This window comes from Pelodiscus sinensis, chromosome 19, assembly GCF_049634645.1.
Source record: "Pelodiscus sinensis isolate JC-2024 chromosome 19, ASM4963464v1, whole genome shotgun sequence".
Classification (NCBI taxonomy): domain Eukaryota; kingdom Metazoa; phylum Chordata; order Testudines; family Trionychidae; genus Pelodiscus; species Pelodiscus sinensis.
The window spans coordinates 12,548,058-12,566,588 of NC_134729.1; the positions used below are offsets into that span (position 1 = coordinate 12,548,058).

Here is an 18,531-nt window from a genome sequence, read left to right on the forward strand (position 1 = left end):
GTCTGATCTCGTGACAATCACTTCCTCTGCTCCGACCATTAGACCCCACTCTCCATCCAGAGCCATAAATGGAACCAGGCTCCCAGCCTCTCCTTCCCCTGTTCTAACTCCCTGGACCCCGCCCCGCCTCCAGAGGCAGCTCTTGCAGCTGGCCCCGAGCTGGGGGGCTGTCAGGAGGACAATGGAGCCATGAATCAGGCCCAGCTGACCACATGCTGGTGCCCTCCCACCTGAGCTGCAGCAGCCTTTAGCTGCCTCCTCTGGCTCTCCGGTCCTGAGCCGCTCCCCCTGCCGATGCTGGATTGGTGCCAGGCCCTGCATGGCTCTTGGCTGAGGTCCTCCTGCCTGCCCCAGCCTGATAACACCCAGGGGCCGGTGGCTGTGGAGATAATCACTATCTGGTGGGGACAGAGCCAAAGGGGTCTGCCTGGTTGGAGAGTGGGTGGGGGTCCTCATGCTGGGGGGCAGGGACTGGCCCCAGGCAGAGCTACTACCCCGATTCTGCTCTGGCCCCCTGGTTTCTGCCACCCGCTTGTGCTACACTCAGCAGTGTCCCCATTGCCACATTTCCTTGCATTAAGACCTCGCACGTGCAACACCCCAGTGTGTGGGACAGGCAGCCAGGCCCTCTGACCTTACCCTTTGTCCTGCTGGGCCCCTTGGGAAAACATGGCTTATCTACTACAGCAGTGCCCGGGGTGCTGTACATTAGTTAGGTGTATTAGGGTAGCGCCTGGGTGCTCCAGCCCCACGCTGTGCCAAGTGCTGTACAAACCCAGATCGACACCAAGTGGGAAAAAACAGCCTCTTTATTAAAAGGCAAAGATCTATCGCTCACTCAGCTGCTAGGGGCTCCGAGCTGGGCCTGCACCCCTGGCAGGGCGCTGTGGGGTAGTCCCCCTCTTCTCGGGGATTCTTGACCCCCTGTTGGCCTCCTTCCCAGCCAGCCCCACACTTTCCCTTTTAACTATACAAAGATGGGAGCTCGGGGGCTAGGGAGGGCGGGCCCCACCGCTACTGGGCAGGTAGGAGGTGGTCCTTGCTCCCATGGTGTTCAGTGTTGGCCAGATGCACCCCAAGGGGGCTGCAGTGGCAGCGTTATGTGCGGCCAGGGCAAGTCAGTCCATCTGGCACTGGTAGTATCTCTTAAAGGGTTAATGATAAGAGCGTCCCCAGAGCAGGGGCAGCTCCGTGTGGCTAAATACTTACAGCAAGTGATGTCCTCCATTGATTCGTATTGTCAGCTGTTTTCCATGTGGGGAAACTCAGGCACAGAAAGAGACGTTGGGCAGGTGGGATTTGCTCACGGTCAAGAGTAGGGAATAGAACCCAGGAGTCCTGGCTCCCCGCCCTTCCCCCCCGCTCTAACCACTAGTCCCTACTCACAGACCCCTGGGGTAGAACCCAGCAGTCCTGACATCTCCCCCACCCTGCCGCCTCGCCCTTCTCTCCCAGCCCCGACGTGGGCGCAGCACTGATGTGCCCAGGCGTGACGGCGCTTTCGCTCCCCGGCTGCGGACGTGCACAAAGCCCTTCACAGACCACAGGACTCCCAGCATCCCTTGCAGCTGCCGTGGGGTGTCCCCTTGGTGACACGGGGGCTGTAGCTTCCCCCCAGCTCCCACGTCTTGAATCCGAGCTCGCTCTGGTGGTGATGCAGGGAGGGGGGCATCTTGGAGGTAGCACCCCCTGCTGGTAGGTGGGCCACCAGTCCCTGCTCCCCCCTGTCACAGCTGGCATCGGCCTTGGGCAAATCCAGCTTCTGCCCAGAGCCACGTCTGACCCCGAGCCGGGCAGTTCCGCTCCACCCCCCGTGCTCCACCCCAGCCGTGCAAACACCGGGCACGGAGGAGCTGGGGTCGTATCTCCAGGCACAGGGCCCTGCTTCCTCCTGCCAGGACAGGCGCACGGCTCCATCCTGCTGCTGCCCCCTCTGTGGCCTGCTGGCACCTTGTTTGCTGCCTTCCGGCAGGAAAGTTTCCTGCCCACCCAGCAGGCCGGGGGCCCGATCTCTGTTCTCCCCGCCTGCCGGCACTATGAGCACGCCACGTAGCCGGCTGGGAGGAGCTGGGCCTGGCGCCCCTCCTGGCACAGGTTGGTGTAGAGGTTGGGCTGGTCGGTGCCGGCGGCCAGAGGGGCATAGTCGGCGGAGATCCCCGAGTCGGATACCAGGAGGTAGCTGTATTTGAGCGGGGGTGGGGGCCGGCGCTCGCAGGGCGCCAGCAGCTCCGAGCTGGGGTCGAAGAGGGTGTACTCGAAGCTGGAGGAGGACGAGACCCGCTCCTCCACGACGGGCTCCGCTTCGGCCCCCGGGAGGCCCAGCTCTTGCCCCCTGGTAGGGAGGGCAGCAGAGTCCGCCCCGCTCAGGGCCTCTGGCGGGAGCCGCAAGTCCTCGCCCTGGCTGCAGGGCATCAGCTGTTCATCCAGCACCAGGTAGTCGTCCGGGGGCAGCTCCGGAGGGGCAGCCGGGACCGAGTCCTGGGCTTTGGGGGGCAGGGGCGGCACCGGCCCCTCCCCCTTGGAGTCCTCAGACAGCACCTCCAGCAGGCTGGGCTGTTCCTCCATGTAGCCGGGGTTCCTGCTCCACCACAGGTAGGCGTTTCTCTGCCCCAGCCACAGCTGCAACGGCCACAGAGCCCTGGTCACCCCAGAGGCTGGGGGGAGGGACCTACTGAGCCTGGCCAGCCCCAGGCGCTGCCCGTCCCGCCCACCACCTCCTCCGGGGCGGAGCCTGCCAGCCCCTTGTTTTAAACCAAGGATTTGTGTAGGGCCTACGCTAATGCCTAACATTAGGTAGCATGAAATCCTCCCCGTCTTGGCCGCTCTTTGATGGCTCCCCCATCTCTAAGCATCCCCCCCCCCCCAGATAATCACCCTGGTTCCCTCGCCCAGCATCAGCCCCCCCATTCCCCCGGCACAGACATCCCTGGAGCAGTGTGGTGCCCGCCTCCACCCACAGGCCAGGTAGCCCCCCTGGGGCCCCTGACCAGGGCAGGAGCTGGTACCTGGAAGTTTCCTTTGTAGAGGGTGAAAAGCCCCTCGAACTTGGGCTCAGGGCTGGGGATCACGGGCCACATCTTCTTCTTCAAAAACCTAGGAGCATGGGGGGGGGGGCAGGATGAACAGAAGCCAAGTCATAGCCTGACCCCCCCCCCGAAATGCAGGGGCACCCTCCCCTGCAAACGCTCATGGGCCACCCCCCAGGGCCATGCTGCGAGGGCAGCGCCCATATGTTTCACACACACGCACCCCCCAAGCATAGGGACACGCGAGGTAACACACCTGTGCACACTGCCACGCACGAGTACATGCACGCACGCCAGCACACACACCTCTGGGCGTGTATGGCCCACACGTGCACAGCCCCCCCACACGTGCGAGGGTCTGTGCGAGGCACGTGTGCGTGTGCGTGTGCATGCGCCTGGGTGCACACCTCCGTGCACACACCACACACAAGTGTAGATGGGGGCCCCTACACACGTATACATGCCCACACCCCTCAGTCCCCCAGGGCACCACACCTGGGTGGGTGGGTGAGTGTGGTGGGATCCACCCCCCTCAGCGCTTTGGACCCTTGGCCTGGCAGGGCCCGGGGCAGGAGTGGGCTGTTCTGGTGGGCACGGCGCAGCGGGCAGTACCTGCGGTGGGTGAGCAGGGCAAAGAGGGCCAGGAGCACCAGGATCAGCACCAGAATGAGAGACAGCGACAGGATCAAGGGGTCCAGATCTGTCAGGTGGGGCGGCAGGGTTACCCCGCTTGGCCCAGGCTACAGGCACCCGTGACCCCAGGGCTGGCACCCGTGGCCTCCCGTGGGATCAGAGAAGGGCACAGAATTGGCCCCTCCACCCCCAACCCTCCCCACTGTCCCCCACCAGCCCCTGCCCCTCCACCCCCCCAACTCCCACCAGCCCCCCGGCCCCTCCACCCCATCCCCCCAACTCCCACCAGCCCCCCGGCCCTCCACCCCATCCCCCTAACTCCCACCAGCCCCCCGGCCCCTCCACCCCATCCCCCCAACTCCCACCAGCCCCTGCCCCTCCACCCCCCCAACTCCCACCAGCCCCCCGGCCCCTCCACCCCATCCCCCCAACTCCCACCAGCCCCCCGGCCCTTCACCCCATCCCCCCAACTCTCACCAGCCCCCGGCCCCTCCACCCCATCCCCCTAACTCCCACCAGTCCCCGGCCCCTCCACCCCATCCCCCCAACTCCCACCAGCCCCCTGCCCCTCCACCCCATCCCCCCAACTCTCACCAGCCCCCGGCCCCTCCACCCCATCCCCCTAACTCCCACCAGCCCCCTGCCCCTCCACCCCATCCCCCCAACTCCCACCAGCCCCTGGTCCCTCCACCCCATCCCCCCAACTCCCACCAGTCCCCGGCCCCTCCACCCCATCCCCCCAACTCCCACCAGCCCCCCGCCCCTTCACCCCATCCCCCTAACTCCCACCAGCCCCTGGTCCCTCCACCCCATCCCCCCAACTCCCACCAGCCCCCCGCCCCTTCACCCCATCCCCCTAACTCCCACCAGCCCCTGGTCCCTCCACCCCATCCCCCCAACTCTCACCAGCCCCCTGCCCCTCCACCCCATCCCCCCAACTCCCACCAGCCCCTGGTCCCTCCACCCCATCCCCCCAACTCCCACCAGCCCCCGGCCCCTCCACCCCATCCCCCTAACTTCCACCAGCCCCCAGCCCTCTACCCCATCCTCCCAACTCCCACCAGCCCCCGGCCCCTCCACCCCATCCCCCTAACTCCCACCAGTCCCCGGCCCCTCCACCCCATCCCCCTAACTCTCACCAGCCCCCGGCCCCTCCACCCCATCCCCCTAACTCCCACCAGTCCCCGGCCCCTCCACCCCATCCCCCCAACTCCCACCAGCCCCCTGCCCCTCCACCCCATCCCCCCAACTCTCACCAGCCCCCGGCCCCTCCACCCCATCCCCCCAACTCCCACCAGCCCCTGGTCCCTCCACCCCATCCCCCTAACTCCCACCAGCCCCCTGCCCCTCCACCCCATCCCCCCAACTCCCACCAGCCCCTGGTCCCTCCACCCCATCCCCCCAACTCCCACCAGTCCCCGGCCCCTCCACCCCATCCCCCCAACTCCCACCAGCCCCCCGCCCCTTCACCCCATCCCCCCAACTCTCACCAGCCCCCTGCCCCTCCACCCCATCCCCCCAACTCCCACCAGCCCCTGGTCCCTCCACCCCATCCCCCCAACTCCCACCAGCCCCCGGCCCCTCCACCCCATCCCCCCAACTCCCACCAGTCCCCGGCCCCTCCACCCCATCCCCCTAACTCCCACCAGCCCCCAGCCCTCTACCCCATCCCCCCAACTCCCACCAGCCCCCAGCCCCTCCACCCCATCCCCCTAACTCCCACCAGCCCCCAGCCCCTTCACCCTCTTCCAACCTCCACCCCCAATGGTCTGTCCTCCCCCATCCCCCCACTATGCTATTCAAGGGCCCCTGCTGCAGGCATGGGGAGGGAGGGGGGCTCACCATGGGGTGTCACCACGGTGACGGGCGCGGACCAGGCGCTCCAGTAGCCACTGTAGCTGACGCCGTCGGGCTTGACGCGCACGGCCAGGGCGTAGCGGGTCCAGGCCCTCAGGCTGAGGATGAGGCACTCGGTGCGCCCCTCGGGGATGTCGACCTGCAGGGGCGGGAGGGCGGAGTGAGGGGGCAGGGCAGCCGCAGGCGGGGCGGCGTGGGGGGGCGGGGCGTGGGGGGGTCACCCACCGTCTGGCGCTCGGCGCCCTCGGGGGCGAAGGCCACCTCGTAGCGCAGGCTGCTCTCCAGGTAGCGCAGGCCGGGCGGGCGCCAGCGCACGGCCAGCTGCCCCGGCGTCTCCGTCGGGCGCGCCGTCAGGTTGGAGGGCGGGTCCAGGAGAACTGCAGGGGCAGGCGGAGACCTGAGCGGGGCTCTGCCCCAGGGCAGGGGAGGGGGCTCAGGGCCTTTCGCTTCTAGGGGATTGCCAGCTCCCATCCCGCCCTGGGATGCGGGAATGCGGTACGGGGCCCTTCACCTCGGGGGGGGCGGCTCCCTCCTGCGGGGCTGGCCTTACGGCCGCCTTCGGTACCAGACTCGGGGGGGGGGGGGGTACTAGGACCCAGGGGGTAGAAACTTGTGTCTGCTGCTGGGGCAGATGGATTCTCTCTGCCCTAGATGCACGGGGGGGGGGGGGTGCTGTGCTGGAGGAAGGAGGGCACAGGAGACATAGCAGGCAGGAGAAAAGGGAGCCTGGGGGTGTCATTTGAGCTCCCCACTTCAGGGGCCAAAATGTTGTGGGCTGGCCCTGCCCTGCAGGGGGCTGGCTGGGTCGGGGGACAGGGAATGGGACACTTCTAGGGGGTGCTGGCTCCCATCCAGCCGTGGGGCAGGGGGCTGGCTGGGTTGGGGGACAGGGAATGGGACACTTCTAGGGGGTGCTGGCTTCCATCCAGCCGTGGGGCAGGGGGCTGGCTGGGTCAGGGGACAGGGAATGGGACACTTCTAGGGGGTGCTGGCTCCCATCTAGCCGTGGGGCAGGGGGCTGGCTGGGTTGGGGGACAGGGAATGGGACACTTCTAGGGGGTGCTGGCTCCCATACAGCCGTGGGGCAGGGGGCTGGCTGGGTTGGGGGGTATGTGGCCTGTCCCCTCTAGGGGGCGCTGGCTGTGATCTGGGCCAGGGCAGGGGGGCTGGGGCATGGGGCCTTTCCCCTCCAGGGGGCGCCGATTCCGGGGCCCGGCTCTCCCACCTACCCACTTGGTTGACCATGATGGTGCGGGCGTGGAGGACGTTGCTGCGGTTGCCGGCGTAGGCGCTGACGTGCAGGTTCGTGAAGGACGGGGTGTCCTTCGGGGGGAAGAGGCAGCTGAAGCGGGTGCTGTTCCACGGCGTCCGGGCCACGCTCAGGTTGCAGAGCTGCGGGGGGTCCTCCCTGGGGGAGGCAGGGGAGGCGGGGTGGGGGGTGAGCAGCCGCGGCAGCAGAGCCTGGGGCCTTCCACACCCTCTGGCCAGGGGCGCAGAGCTGGGGCCAGCATGGGGGACACGCTTGGCGGGGCCCATGTTGGGGGGCTGGGACCAGCAGGGGGGCCCAACCTGAGGGTGCAGACATGGAGGCATGGGGGCGGGGCTCACACTAAGGAGGGGGGCGGGGCATGGAGTAGATGTGGGGGGCCCAGCCCGAGGGTGCAGAGGGGGGGCAGGCGTGGGAGAAGAAGAGGAGGCACAAGACTCGCCCCTCCCCAACTCAGCTCCCCACAGAAGGGCCCCGGGGGGGGGGGGGACTCACTCCACGACGTAGGAGAAGCCGTATTCCACGGAGCTTGGGGGGCTGCTGCTCTCCCAGAAGCAGGTCAGGTCCTCCAAGGAGCGTGTGAAGCATTTGGGGTTCAGGGGTTCCTCAGCCAAGAGCAGGGCCGCTGGGGGCAGAGGGAGGGCCCAGTTAGCCGCCCGCTGTCCACATGGAGCCATAGCCCCACCCGGCTGAGTCCACAGCAAGCTGGGGCTCCTCACTCCCAGGCCATTTACGGGGGGGGGGGGAGTTACAATAGGCTGTTAACCCTAAGAACCCCCTGCGCCCCAAAGCCTGCCAGCTGAGAACACCTCTGCCCGTCACCAAACCCTGCACTGCAGTAATGTCCTGCTGCAGGGAGTACCAAGGGTTAACAGCCTCCTGCACCCCCATGATGTCCTGCTGCAGGCATTCCGAGGGTTAACAGCCTCCTGTACCCCCGTAACATCCTGCTGCAGGGGGTTCCAAGGGTTAACAGCCTCCTGCACTTCTATGACGTCCTGCTGCAGGGATTCTGAGGGTTAACAGCCTCCTGTACCCCCTGTAATGTTCTGGTGCAGTGGTTTCTGAGGGTTAATAGCCTCCTGCACTCCTGGAAAGTCCTGTTGCAGGGAGTTCCAAGGGTTAAAAACCTCCGGTACCACGCCCCCAACCAGCTAAGGGCTACAAGAGCAAGCCTTGAATTGCCCAGCGGGGTGGCTTCAAAACAGGCCCCCTCAGCTGGGCACGAGAACAAGCCCCAGTAAGTCCCCATCTGGTGCTGAGAGTAAGGGGCAGCCTCTAGAGATGGCCAGCCCTGCCCATGAGACGCCTGGTCAGACCTCAGCTCCAGCACTCAAGCGACTCGGGAAGGAGAGCTCCCGGGGGCTAGTCTGGGTGTATTTGTGTGCCTGTGTGTGTGTCCATGTGTATTCACGTGTGTCTATGTTTGTGTGCGTAGGGAAGCATGTGTAGTGCTGTCTGCAGAAGTGGGGGGGTGTGTATAGCCATGCACGTGTGGGAAGGCAGGTGTGCATGGGGGGCCTAGCAATGGGTGTATGTGTTCTGGTGTGTGGTTGTGTGTAGAAACTATCATACAGCTCCCTGATGCATTGGTAGATTGTGTCTGCACAGCAGCTGGCGCACCGGGCCCTACTCTAAGCTGGCCTCTGTAATAAATATTATTTCAACCCTTCGTTTCTCAGACCAGTGCCCATCCCAAGCATTTCACGGCGATCCAGCCATGGGGAGACCCAGAATTCTGCTGAGCCTCTAGCAGTTCACGTAAACCTACTTTCTGTAAAGAACTCCCTATCTGCAGCACGGAGGAGTCGAGAAATAACCGCTCATTCACTGTTCTGTATTCTTGCCTTATAGGCTATGTTCCCTTTACAGAATTTAGGAAAGGAGAGGGGGAGAGGGCGGGGGGAGGTAGGGATAGACAGATGGGGATGTATGGGGACAGGTAGTTTGATAGATAAAGAGCTACTTTAGAAAGCCCCGGTTTAGAAGCAAAACCCAACTTAATCTTTGCTACAGAGGCACAAACAGCGGCTCGTTCCTATACGAGAGCAGACCTGGTTCTAACAAACTGTCTGGTAGAGACATAAACTATCAGAGAAACATCGAAATGTAGAGCTGGAAGGGACACAAGAGGCCATCAGGTCCAGCCCCTGCGCTGAGCTGAGACCACGCAAACCTCCACCAACCCTGACCGAGGTTTGTCCAACGTGTGCTTGAAAACCTCCAGTGACAGGGATCCCACAAGTGCCTTCTAGAGCTTAGCTTCCCTTCAAATGCAAGGGTCTTGCCTAATAGCTAACCTAACCTGTGGAACTCCTTGCCAGAGGATAGTGTGAAACATCTAACCTAACCTGTGGAACTCCTTGCTAGAGGATGGTGTGAAGCATCTAACTTAAACCTGTGGAACTCCTTGCCAGAGGATGGTATGAAGTATCTAACCTAACCTGTGGAACTCCTTGCCAGAGGATAGTGTGAAGTATCTAACCTAACCTATGGAATGCCTTGCCAGAGGATGGTATGAAGTATCTAACCTAACCTGTGGAACTCCTTGCCAGAGGATAGTGTGAAGTATCTAACCTAACCTATGGAATGCCTTGCCAGAGGATGGTATGAAGTATCTAACTAACCTGTGGAACTCCTTGCCAGAGGATAGTGTGAAGTATCTAACCTAACCTATGGAATGCCTTGCCAGAGGATGGTGTGAAGCATCTAACTTAAACCTGTGGAACTCCTTGCCAGAGGATGGTATGAAGTATCTAACCTAACCTATGGAACTCCTTGCCAGAGGATGGTATGAAGTATCTAACCTAACCTATGGAACTCCTTGCTAGAGGATGGTGAAGACCAGGACTTTAACAGGGTTCAAAAAAGAGCTAGATAGATTCATGAAGGTTGTGTCCCTAGCCTCCATTTTTCTGGAAATGGATGCCAGGAGAGGGATCAGGCAATGATGCCCTGTTCTGTTCCCGCCCTCTGGGGCATCTGGCATTGGCACTGTCGGCAGACAGGACACTGGGCTAGATGGACCTTTGGTCTGACCCAGTGCGGTCTCACTCTTTACGTCTTCTCCCTCCCTCCGGAGATATGGAGATCATCTGAGCCCCATTTTCTTTGTAACAGCCCCTAGAATACTGGACGATTGTTCATAGCTCCCCTCCCAATTGTCTTTTCTCAGACTAACCGGGCCCAGTTGTAACCTTTTTTCACAGGCCTGGTTTGCTAAACCTTCGTTCCTGTTCCTCTGGCCTCCCTCCAGTTTATCCACATCTTCCCTAACGGGCGCTGGCTCCGTTTATGACCCATTGTAGCCCCCCTTACTCCCCCCCCACAGTCAGACCTCTTAGTGGGTGGGTGTCCCCATTTTACAGCCATGCATTGGCTTGTCCCCTGTCTTGACTGAATGGCATCTGGTTGATTTCAGGCCAACCCGCCAAATTCTCCGGGACGGTACGAATTCTTATCCAAAGTGCTTGCAACCCCTCCCAGTGTTGTATCGGCTGCAAATCATCTAACCATTCTCTCCACTCCAGGGGCTAATCTAAATATGGGCCAGTTCCAGGCCTCGGACTGACCCCTGCAGGACCCCACTGGATACCCCCTCCAAGCGAGCCCCTGGTAACTACTCCCTGAGCCGTTTTTCAGCCCATGGTGCACTCCCCAAACAGCGGCTACGTCTCAGACTCATTTCCTTAGCTTGCCCATGGGATTGTGTCAAAGGTTTGACTAAAATCAAGACACTTGCTGTCTAAAACGCTCCCAGATCACTGGGCCAGTTAAAGAAATCCGGCTGGTTTGACATGAGGGCTGTGTCTAGACTGGCAAGTTTTTCCACAAAATCATCTGCTTTTGTGGAAAAACTTGCCAGCTGTCTACACTGGCCGCTTGAATTTCCGGAAAAGCACTGACGATCTCATGTAAGATTGTCAGTGCTTTTCCAGAAATACTATGCTGCTCCTGTTCGGGCAAAAGTCTTTTTCCGAAAGACTTTTGCACAAAAGGGCCAGTGTAGACAGCACAGGACTGTTTTCCGCAAAAAAGCCCCAATCGCGAAAATGGCCATCGGGGCTTTTTTGCGGAAAACCGCATCTAGCTTGGCCACGGACGCTTTTCCGCCAAAAGTGCTTTTGCGGAAAAGCATCCTGCCAATCTAGACGTGCTTTTCCGAAGATGCTTTTAACGGAAAACTTTTCCGTTAAAAGCATTTTCGGAAAATCATGCCAGTGTAGACGTAGCCGAGCTGTTCTTGAAAAATCCGTAATAGCTCTTCCTTCTATTATCCTCTAGGGCAGGGGTGTGGAACCTAACGCCGCGGGGCTGGATCTGGCCCCTGAGGCTTGGGGCTCCCCACCCCCAGCATTGGGGACCCCACTCCAGCATTGCCCAAACCCCGCACCACCAACCCACTCCTGAACCCCTCCTGCCCAGGCCTCCCAACTGGCAGCCCCCTCCCCCATCCTGAACCCCTCTTTTTTGGCTCCACCCCAGAACCTAGGAGGGGTACACAAAATCTACTACCGGCCCCCCCCGCCCCAAGCTCTGGTGTGGGACGGGAATGTGTGGGGGGGTGTCTTTCTGCTTCTCAGTTCGGGGGCCACCTCCATGAGGGGTTTTTTTGTTTCTCACTTGTGTGCAGCCCCCAACTGATTTTTTTGTGGGTCAGTGGCCCCCAACCCGAAAAAGGTGCCCCCACCCCCACTCCAAGGCTTGCACATGGTTTAATCATTTGTTCCAGTGTCTTTCCAGCTACGTCTCCATTGGCAAGATTTTGTGCAAATACTTTTAACGCAAGAGTTTTTGCGTTAAAGTATTTGCGCAAGAGCGTGTCTACACCGGCATGTGCTTTTGCACAAAATCATCCGTGCCAGTGTAGACGCTCTCTTGCGCAAGAAAGCTCCGATGGCAAGAAATTCATGTTGCCTGTCCACACTGGCCTCTTGTGCAAGAACAGTTGTACAAGAGGGCTTATTCCTGAGCGGGAGCATCAGTTCTTGCACAAGAAGTCCTGATTTCACACATTAGAACATCAGTGTTCTTGCACAAGAACTCCCCGTCAGTGTAGACAGGCAGCATGTTTTTGCCAATGTAGACAGCCTCCAGGTATAGAAACCCGGCTGGCTGCTCCCTAATTCCCTGGGTCCTCTTTGCTTCTCTTCGTAAAGACCGGCTCTAAGGTCTCCTCTCGCCAGTCCCCTGGGACCTTCCCCATGGGCCTCGAAGAGACTTGCGCATGGTTCCCAGGCTGTTGCAGCTACCTCCTTAAGCAACCTAGGATGCATTTCATCAGACCCTGCCAACTGGAACGCCCCTAACTCAGTTCAATATGCGATAACCCGGAGGGGGGGCAGACGTTTTGGCCCAAGGACCACCTCTGGGGAGGGAACTTGTGTGGCGGGTCCTGATGGAGCTGCTCAAATGGCTGGTAGGTGGGGGCTGGGCATGTAGGCATTTCAGTGGAGGGATGAGTATGATCAATTGATAGATAGATAGATAGATAGATAGATAGATAGATAGATAGATAGATAGATAGATAGATAGATAGATAGATAGATAGATAGATCGATTCAGAGGTCAGCCATGCTGTTGTTAGGGCTCTAGCTTTGGCTAGCTGAGTCTGAGGCAGGAGAGCCGGACAGAGGCCTCCAAGCGTCTGGGGGTCGCTCAGACAGACACACATGCTGGACTAAGACATCCGAGCATGGTTCACAGCCACCTTCACTAGAGCCTGGTGCCCACACACACCCCCTCAGCGCACAGGCCCGCAAGCACAAGCACACTCCTACACTCGTGCACATGCATGCAGATTCGTGCATGTGCATGTGCCTTTGGACATGCACACATGCCTACGTGTGTGTGTGCACACACACCCGTACACATGCACACACCTGTACACATGTATACACACACCCGTACACACATGCACGCACACACACGTACACACACACGTATACACTCATCCACATACACACATATACACACACATGTACACACAGGGGTACGTACACACACACACACACACACACACCCAGCTGTCGCGCTCTAACGGCAGAGGCAGGAAATCGGTTTCCTGTTATGAAACACTCTCTTGCCCATGCCCCTGCCTGGCCCTGGGCCCGCTGGCCCCTCACAGCCCCCAGGCCGGCGCTGGTACCTTGAGTGTCGAAGCCATCGGTGGGGCCGGCTCCCTCCTGCGCGGTGCAGCTGGTCCAGGCCAGCAGGGTGCAGAGGGCAGCGAGGTGGCTCTGATGAGGTCCCATGGTTGGGGGAAGGCTGCTGAGAGCGGTGAAGCTGCCCTGGCAGGGCTGCCTGGCCCCTGGGCTGCTCTGCAGGCAGGCTGTGGCTGCCGGCCCGGGCTATGCGCCGCAGGGCGGGCGGGCTGGGAGGGGACAGATAAGGGCTGGGCTGGGGCTGCTGCTTGGAGAGGCTGAGGAACAGGGCAGGGAGTTGGAGAGGAGCCAGGGCAGCAGAGACGCCCCCACGTCTCCACCAGTGCCCCTCCCCACCCTCAGGAGCAGATCACTGCCCCATGAGACCTGCGGGAGGAATGATCACTGCCCCATGGATACAATGGGGGAGGTTCTGGGTCACTGTGCCATGGTGTCTACGGGGAGGTTCTGGTCACTGCACCATGGGATCCAGGGGGCGGTTCCAGGTCACTGCACCGTGGGACCTGGGGGAGAGATTTCTGGTCACTGCGCTGTAGGATCCAGGGGGAGGTTCCAGGTCACTGCGCTGTGGGATCCAGGGGGCGGTTCCAGGTCACTGCGCTGTAGGATCCAGGGGGCGGTTCCAGGTCACTGCGCTGTAGGATCCAGGGGGCGGTTCCAGGTCACTGCGCTGTGGGATCCAGGGGGCGGTTCCAGGTCACTGCGCTGTGGGATCCAGGGAGAGATTCCAGGTCACTGCGCTGTGGGATCCAGGGGGAGATTCCAGGTCACTGAGCTGTGGGATTCAGGGGAAGGTTCCAGGTCACTGCGCTGTGGGATCCAGGGGGAGATTCCAGGTCACTGAGCTGTGGGATCCAGGGGGAGATTCCAGGTCACTGAGCTGTGGGATTCAGGGGAAGGTTCCAGGTCACTGTGCTGTGGGATTCAGGGGAAGGTTCCAGGTCACTGAGCTGTGGGATTCAGGGGAAGGTTCCAGGTCACTGCGCTGTGGGATCCAGGGAGAGATTCCAGGTCACTGCGCTGTGGGATCCAGGGGGAGATTCCAGGTCACTGAGCTGTGGGATTCAGGGGAAGGTTCCAGGTCACTGCGCTGTGGGATCCAGGGGGAGATTCCAGGTCACTGAGCTGTGGGATCCAGGGGGAGATTCCAGGTCACTGAGCTGTGGGATTCAGGGGAAGGTTCCAGGTCACTGAGCTGTGGGATTCAGGGGAAGGTTCCAGGTCACTGCGCTGTGGGATCCAGGGAGAGATTCCAGGTCACTGCGCTGTGGGATCCAGGGGGAGGTTCCAGGTCACTGCGCTGTGGGATCCAGGGGGAGGTTCCAGGTCACTGCGCTGTGGGATCCAGGGGGAGGTTCCAGGTCACTGAGCTGTGGGATCCAGGGGGAGGTTCCAGGTCACTGCGCTGTGGGATCCAGGGGGAGGTTCCAGGTCACTGCGCTGTGGGATCCAGGGGGAGGTTCCAGGTCACTGAGCTGTGGGATCCAGGGGGAGGTTCCAGGTCACTGCGCTGTGGGATCCAGGGGGAGATTCCAGGTCACTGCGCTGTGGGATCCAGGGGGAGGTTCCAGGTCACTGCGCTGTGGGATCCAGGGGGAGGTTCCAGGTCACTGCGCTGTGGGATCCAGGGGGAGGTTCCAGGTCACTGCGCTGTGGGATCCAGGGAGAGATTCCAGGTCACTGCGCTGTGGGATTCAGGGGGAGGTTCCAGGTCACTGCGCTGTGGGATCCAGGGGGAGGTTCCAGGTCACTGAGCTGTGGGATCCAGGGGGAGGTTCCAGGTCACTGCGCTGTGGGATTCAGGGGAAGGTTCCAGGTCACTGTGCTGTGGGATCCAGGGGGCGGTTCCAGGTCACTGCGCTGTGGGATCCAGGGGGAGGTTCCAGGTCACTGAGCTGTGGGATCCAGGGGGAGGTTCCAGGTCACTGCGCTGTGGGATCCAGGGAGAGATTCCAGGTCACTGCGCTGTGGGATCCAGGGGGAGGTTCCAGGTCACTGAGCTGTGGGATCCAGGGGGAGGTTCCAGGTCACTGAGCTGTGGGATCCAGGGGGAGGTTCCAGGTCACTGCGCTGTGGGATTCAGGGGAAGGTTCCAGGTCACTGCGCTGTGGGATCCAGGGGGAGATTCCAGGTCACTGCGCTGTGGGATCCAGGGGGAGATTCAAGGTCACTGCGCTGTAGGATCCAGGGGGCGGTTCCAGGTCACTGCGCTGTGGGATCCAGGGGAAGATTCCAGGTCACTGCACCGTGGGACCTGGGGGAGAGATTTCTGGTCACTGCACCATGGGACCCAGGGGGAGGTTCCACGTCACTGCATCATGGGACCCAGGGGGGAGATTCCAGGTCACTGCACCGTGGGACCTGGGGGAGAGATTTCTGGTCACTGCACTGTGGGATCCAGGGGGAGGTTCCAGGTCACTGCACCATGGGACCCAGGGGGGAGGTTCTGGTCACTGCATAATGGGACCCAGGGGGGAGATTTCTGGTCACTGCACTGTGGGATCCAGGGGGCAGTTCCAGGTCACTGCACCATGGGACCCAGGGGGGAGGTTCTGGTCACTGCATCATGGGACCCAGGGGGGAGGTTCTGGTCACTGCATCATGAGACCCAGGGGGGAGGTTCTGGTCACTGCACGGTGGGACCCAGGAGGGAGTGGAATCCAGAATTCACTGGCTCTTTGAGGCAGCCGGAGAGTTGCTCACCAAGCCGCAGGAGCAGACAAGGCCGTGGCTCCGCACCCCACGGCAGGGCAGCTGGAGGGGGTGCAGGGGCATCGAGCGGACAGCAGCCGGCTCTCACCCTGCTGCGCACGAGGGCAGCTGGGCTGCATGGGCCAAACAGCCCCAGACAGTCGTTGCTGGAAAGAGTCTTCACGGGGCACAGACTCCCCCGCGTGCACCCCCAGCCCAGTGGCTGGAAGGCGGGTAGCTCCCTTCCCCGCCACAGAAAGATAATCAAACCCTCCAGGGAACGTTGAGACTGGGCAGCAGATAAAGCAGGGCGTGTGGCGCTAGCGCATTGGCCGTGCTGCTTTTGTGCATTGCAGGAGCCCTAGAAATGCCAACTGGGGCCAGGGCCCTGCCGGGCCGGGCGCTGCACAGACCCTGCCCAAACTCGGCACCACCATGTGCCAGGCACTGCCCAGACCTCAGCAGAGATCAGGGCCCCGCTGTGCCCGGGGCCAGCCCTCCCCCCAGCTAGGGCCAGAGCTGTGATCAGGACCCAGACCCCAGGTGCTGCCCAGACCCCAACCGAGATCAGGGCCCCGCTGTGCCAGGCGCTGCACAGACACAGCGCGAGACAGGCCTGGCCCCAAACTCTCAAAGCCAGACAAAAGTGGGATCGTTTTCCCCATTGCACTGGTGGGGAAACTGAGGCACAGAGTGTTGTCATCAGGGAATGTGTGGCACAGCTGGGAACCGGCCCCAGCTCAAGCTGCTGTTTGTAGCTTTAACGAACCCCCCCCCCTGCTCCCCGTCCCGTGTTTTACGGTGAAAAACAAAGTGTCCCGTGCTCAATCAAAGCCAGGCCCCAGGCCCCAGCCCCCCGTGACGCAGGTGGGATCAGTCACAGCGAGAATCCAGGGAGGAACAGGCTGAAACAAACACGGTGTGTTGGCCAGAGATAAGGCGCTGCAGTGGCGCCGGGCAAGACCCGGCTGTTTACACCAAGCCCCAGGCCTCTTTGAAACAGCGGAATAGCACGACCGTGGGGGGGCGCGTAGCTGAGCATCCCGCTCCACCCCCCCAGCCACCCCCACCCCCACCACAGACACAGGCATCGCCAGGTGGCTCACATGCTCCTGCAGCCACAGGCCCGCGGGTACATGTACACCCCTGCACCCCTACAAACACACGTACAGCCCCGCAGGCAGCTCCTCCCCCTAATACAGGGCCTTCCCTGTCGATACACACACACACACACACACACACGCTTGTGCGTGCACACACACACTTGTGCACACACATACGTGCTTGTGCACACATGAGCTGCTTGCAGGACAGGGTTGGAACATCCGCCCCTGGGGGCTTTGTCCAGCCTGGGGTTAGGTTCTGTCTTTGGGTCACAGAGGGGCCAGGAGAGGCTGGGGGGGGGGCTGTGGGTGGAGAGACAGGGGCTGTGGACATCCTGTGCTCGCAGGGGGTGCAGGCAATGCTTGGGGGGGGGGGGCGTGCATCAGCCATTCCCAGGCTGCTTTCCTCTCTCCCAGCTGCGTATCTCCCACCCACCCCCAGGCCGAATAATCACCCCACACCTAGGGGTCCAGCCCCATTCCTGCCCATTAACCCTTTCCAAGCTGGGGCAGCAAGACAGAATGGGGAGGGATGGGGGGCTGATGTCCCATCCCACTGGGGTTGCTGGGAGCTGGGATCACCGAGACTGGGGGCGGGGGGGGGTGGCAGGGGTGCCCCCTTAACCGCAGAGGTGGGAATAAGGCTGGTTGGTTGCTAGGCAACTGCCAGGCTTGGAGGGCCGGAAGCTAGTGGTGTTTTGAGCATCCCCCTGGGAAAGCCAGGGATGCAGGGGGGCCCTGGTCTCCTGGGCTGATCCCCTTCCCCCGGCAGTGCAATGAATTATGAAGGGGGGTATTTAAAGTTCAAAGGAGCCCGTTGTGCAGGGTCTGACACGCTGAGGCCTCGCACCTCGGTTTCCCCAGCTGTCCATTGGGGAGAGTGTTTCTGGGCATGGTCAGCGCTGGGGCAGGGCCTGTCTCTCAGTGGGTCCATGCCGCGCCCCCCTCAAGGCGGGGCCTGATCCCAGTCGGGGGCTGCGCAGCACCCAACCCGATGGGGGCCCTATCCCGGCCGCTGCAGCTGTGGGGCGCATATTAAAATCCTTCCTCAGCAGCTAACGGAGCTGCCTCTGGGGCTGTGGGATTTTCCCGTAATATTTTCATGATGCTCACACGTGCCTCAGTTTCCCTGGGTACCACAGTGGGGCCCCGCCGAGGCTGCGGGCAGGAGGCTAAGGGCCCTGCTCTGGTGGGAGATGGCTCGGGCGTGGCACACGGGGGCAGGTTGGGCCAGGGAAGAAGGGAGGTACCACGGGCCTGAGATGCTGAGCTGGGAGAGTCCAGGGCATGGCCTGCACCAGCCAGCTACAGAACCCTCCCCCCACACCTGATCTATCACCCCTCCCCACAGCCACCACCATGCCCCGTGCGTCTGTCCCTCCCCCCCCATGCCACTGTCCGTCTGTCCCTGCCTCCCTGTGCCACTGTCCATCTCTCCCTGCCCCCCCGTGCCACTGTCCGTCTGTCCCTGCCCCCCCGTGCCACTGTCCATCTCTCCCTCCCCCCCGTGCCACTGTCCATCTCTCCCTGCCCCCCCTGTGCCACTGTCCATCTCTCCCTCGCCCCCCGTGCCACTGTCCATCTGTCCCTGCCTCCCTGTGCCACTGTCCATCTCTCCCTGCCCCCCCGTGCCACTGTCCGTCTGTCCCTGCCCCCCCGTGCCACTGTCCATCTCTCCCTCCCCCCCGTGCCACTGTCCATCTCTCCCTGCCCCCCCCTGTGCCACTGTCCATCTCTCCCTCCCCCCCGTGCCACTGTCCATCTCTCCCTGCCTCCCTGTGCCACTGTCC

General features: G+C 61.9%; 1 protein-coding gene across 1 annotated transcript; it reads right to left on the minus strand.

Moving 5' to 3' along the window:
• Positions 1-791: 791 nt before the first annotated feature.
• Positions 792-13,505, minus strand: EPOR (erythropoietin receptor). The gene is made up of 8 exons (XM_075902333.1): positions 12,932-13,505; positions 7,279-7,408; positions 6,746-6,924; positions 5,742-5,893; positions 5,502-5,655; positions 3,639-3,726; positions 3,006-3,093; positions 792-2,619 (listed from the first exon to the last, which is right to left on the minus strand). Exons 1-8 carry the CDS (start codon positions 13,035-13,037, stop codon positions 2,035-2,037), a joined length of 1,482 nt encoding a protein of 493 aa, XP_075758448.1. The 5' UTR covers positions 13,038-13,505; the 3' UTR covers positions 792-2,034.
• Positions 13,506-18,531: the final 5,026 nt, after the last annotated feature.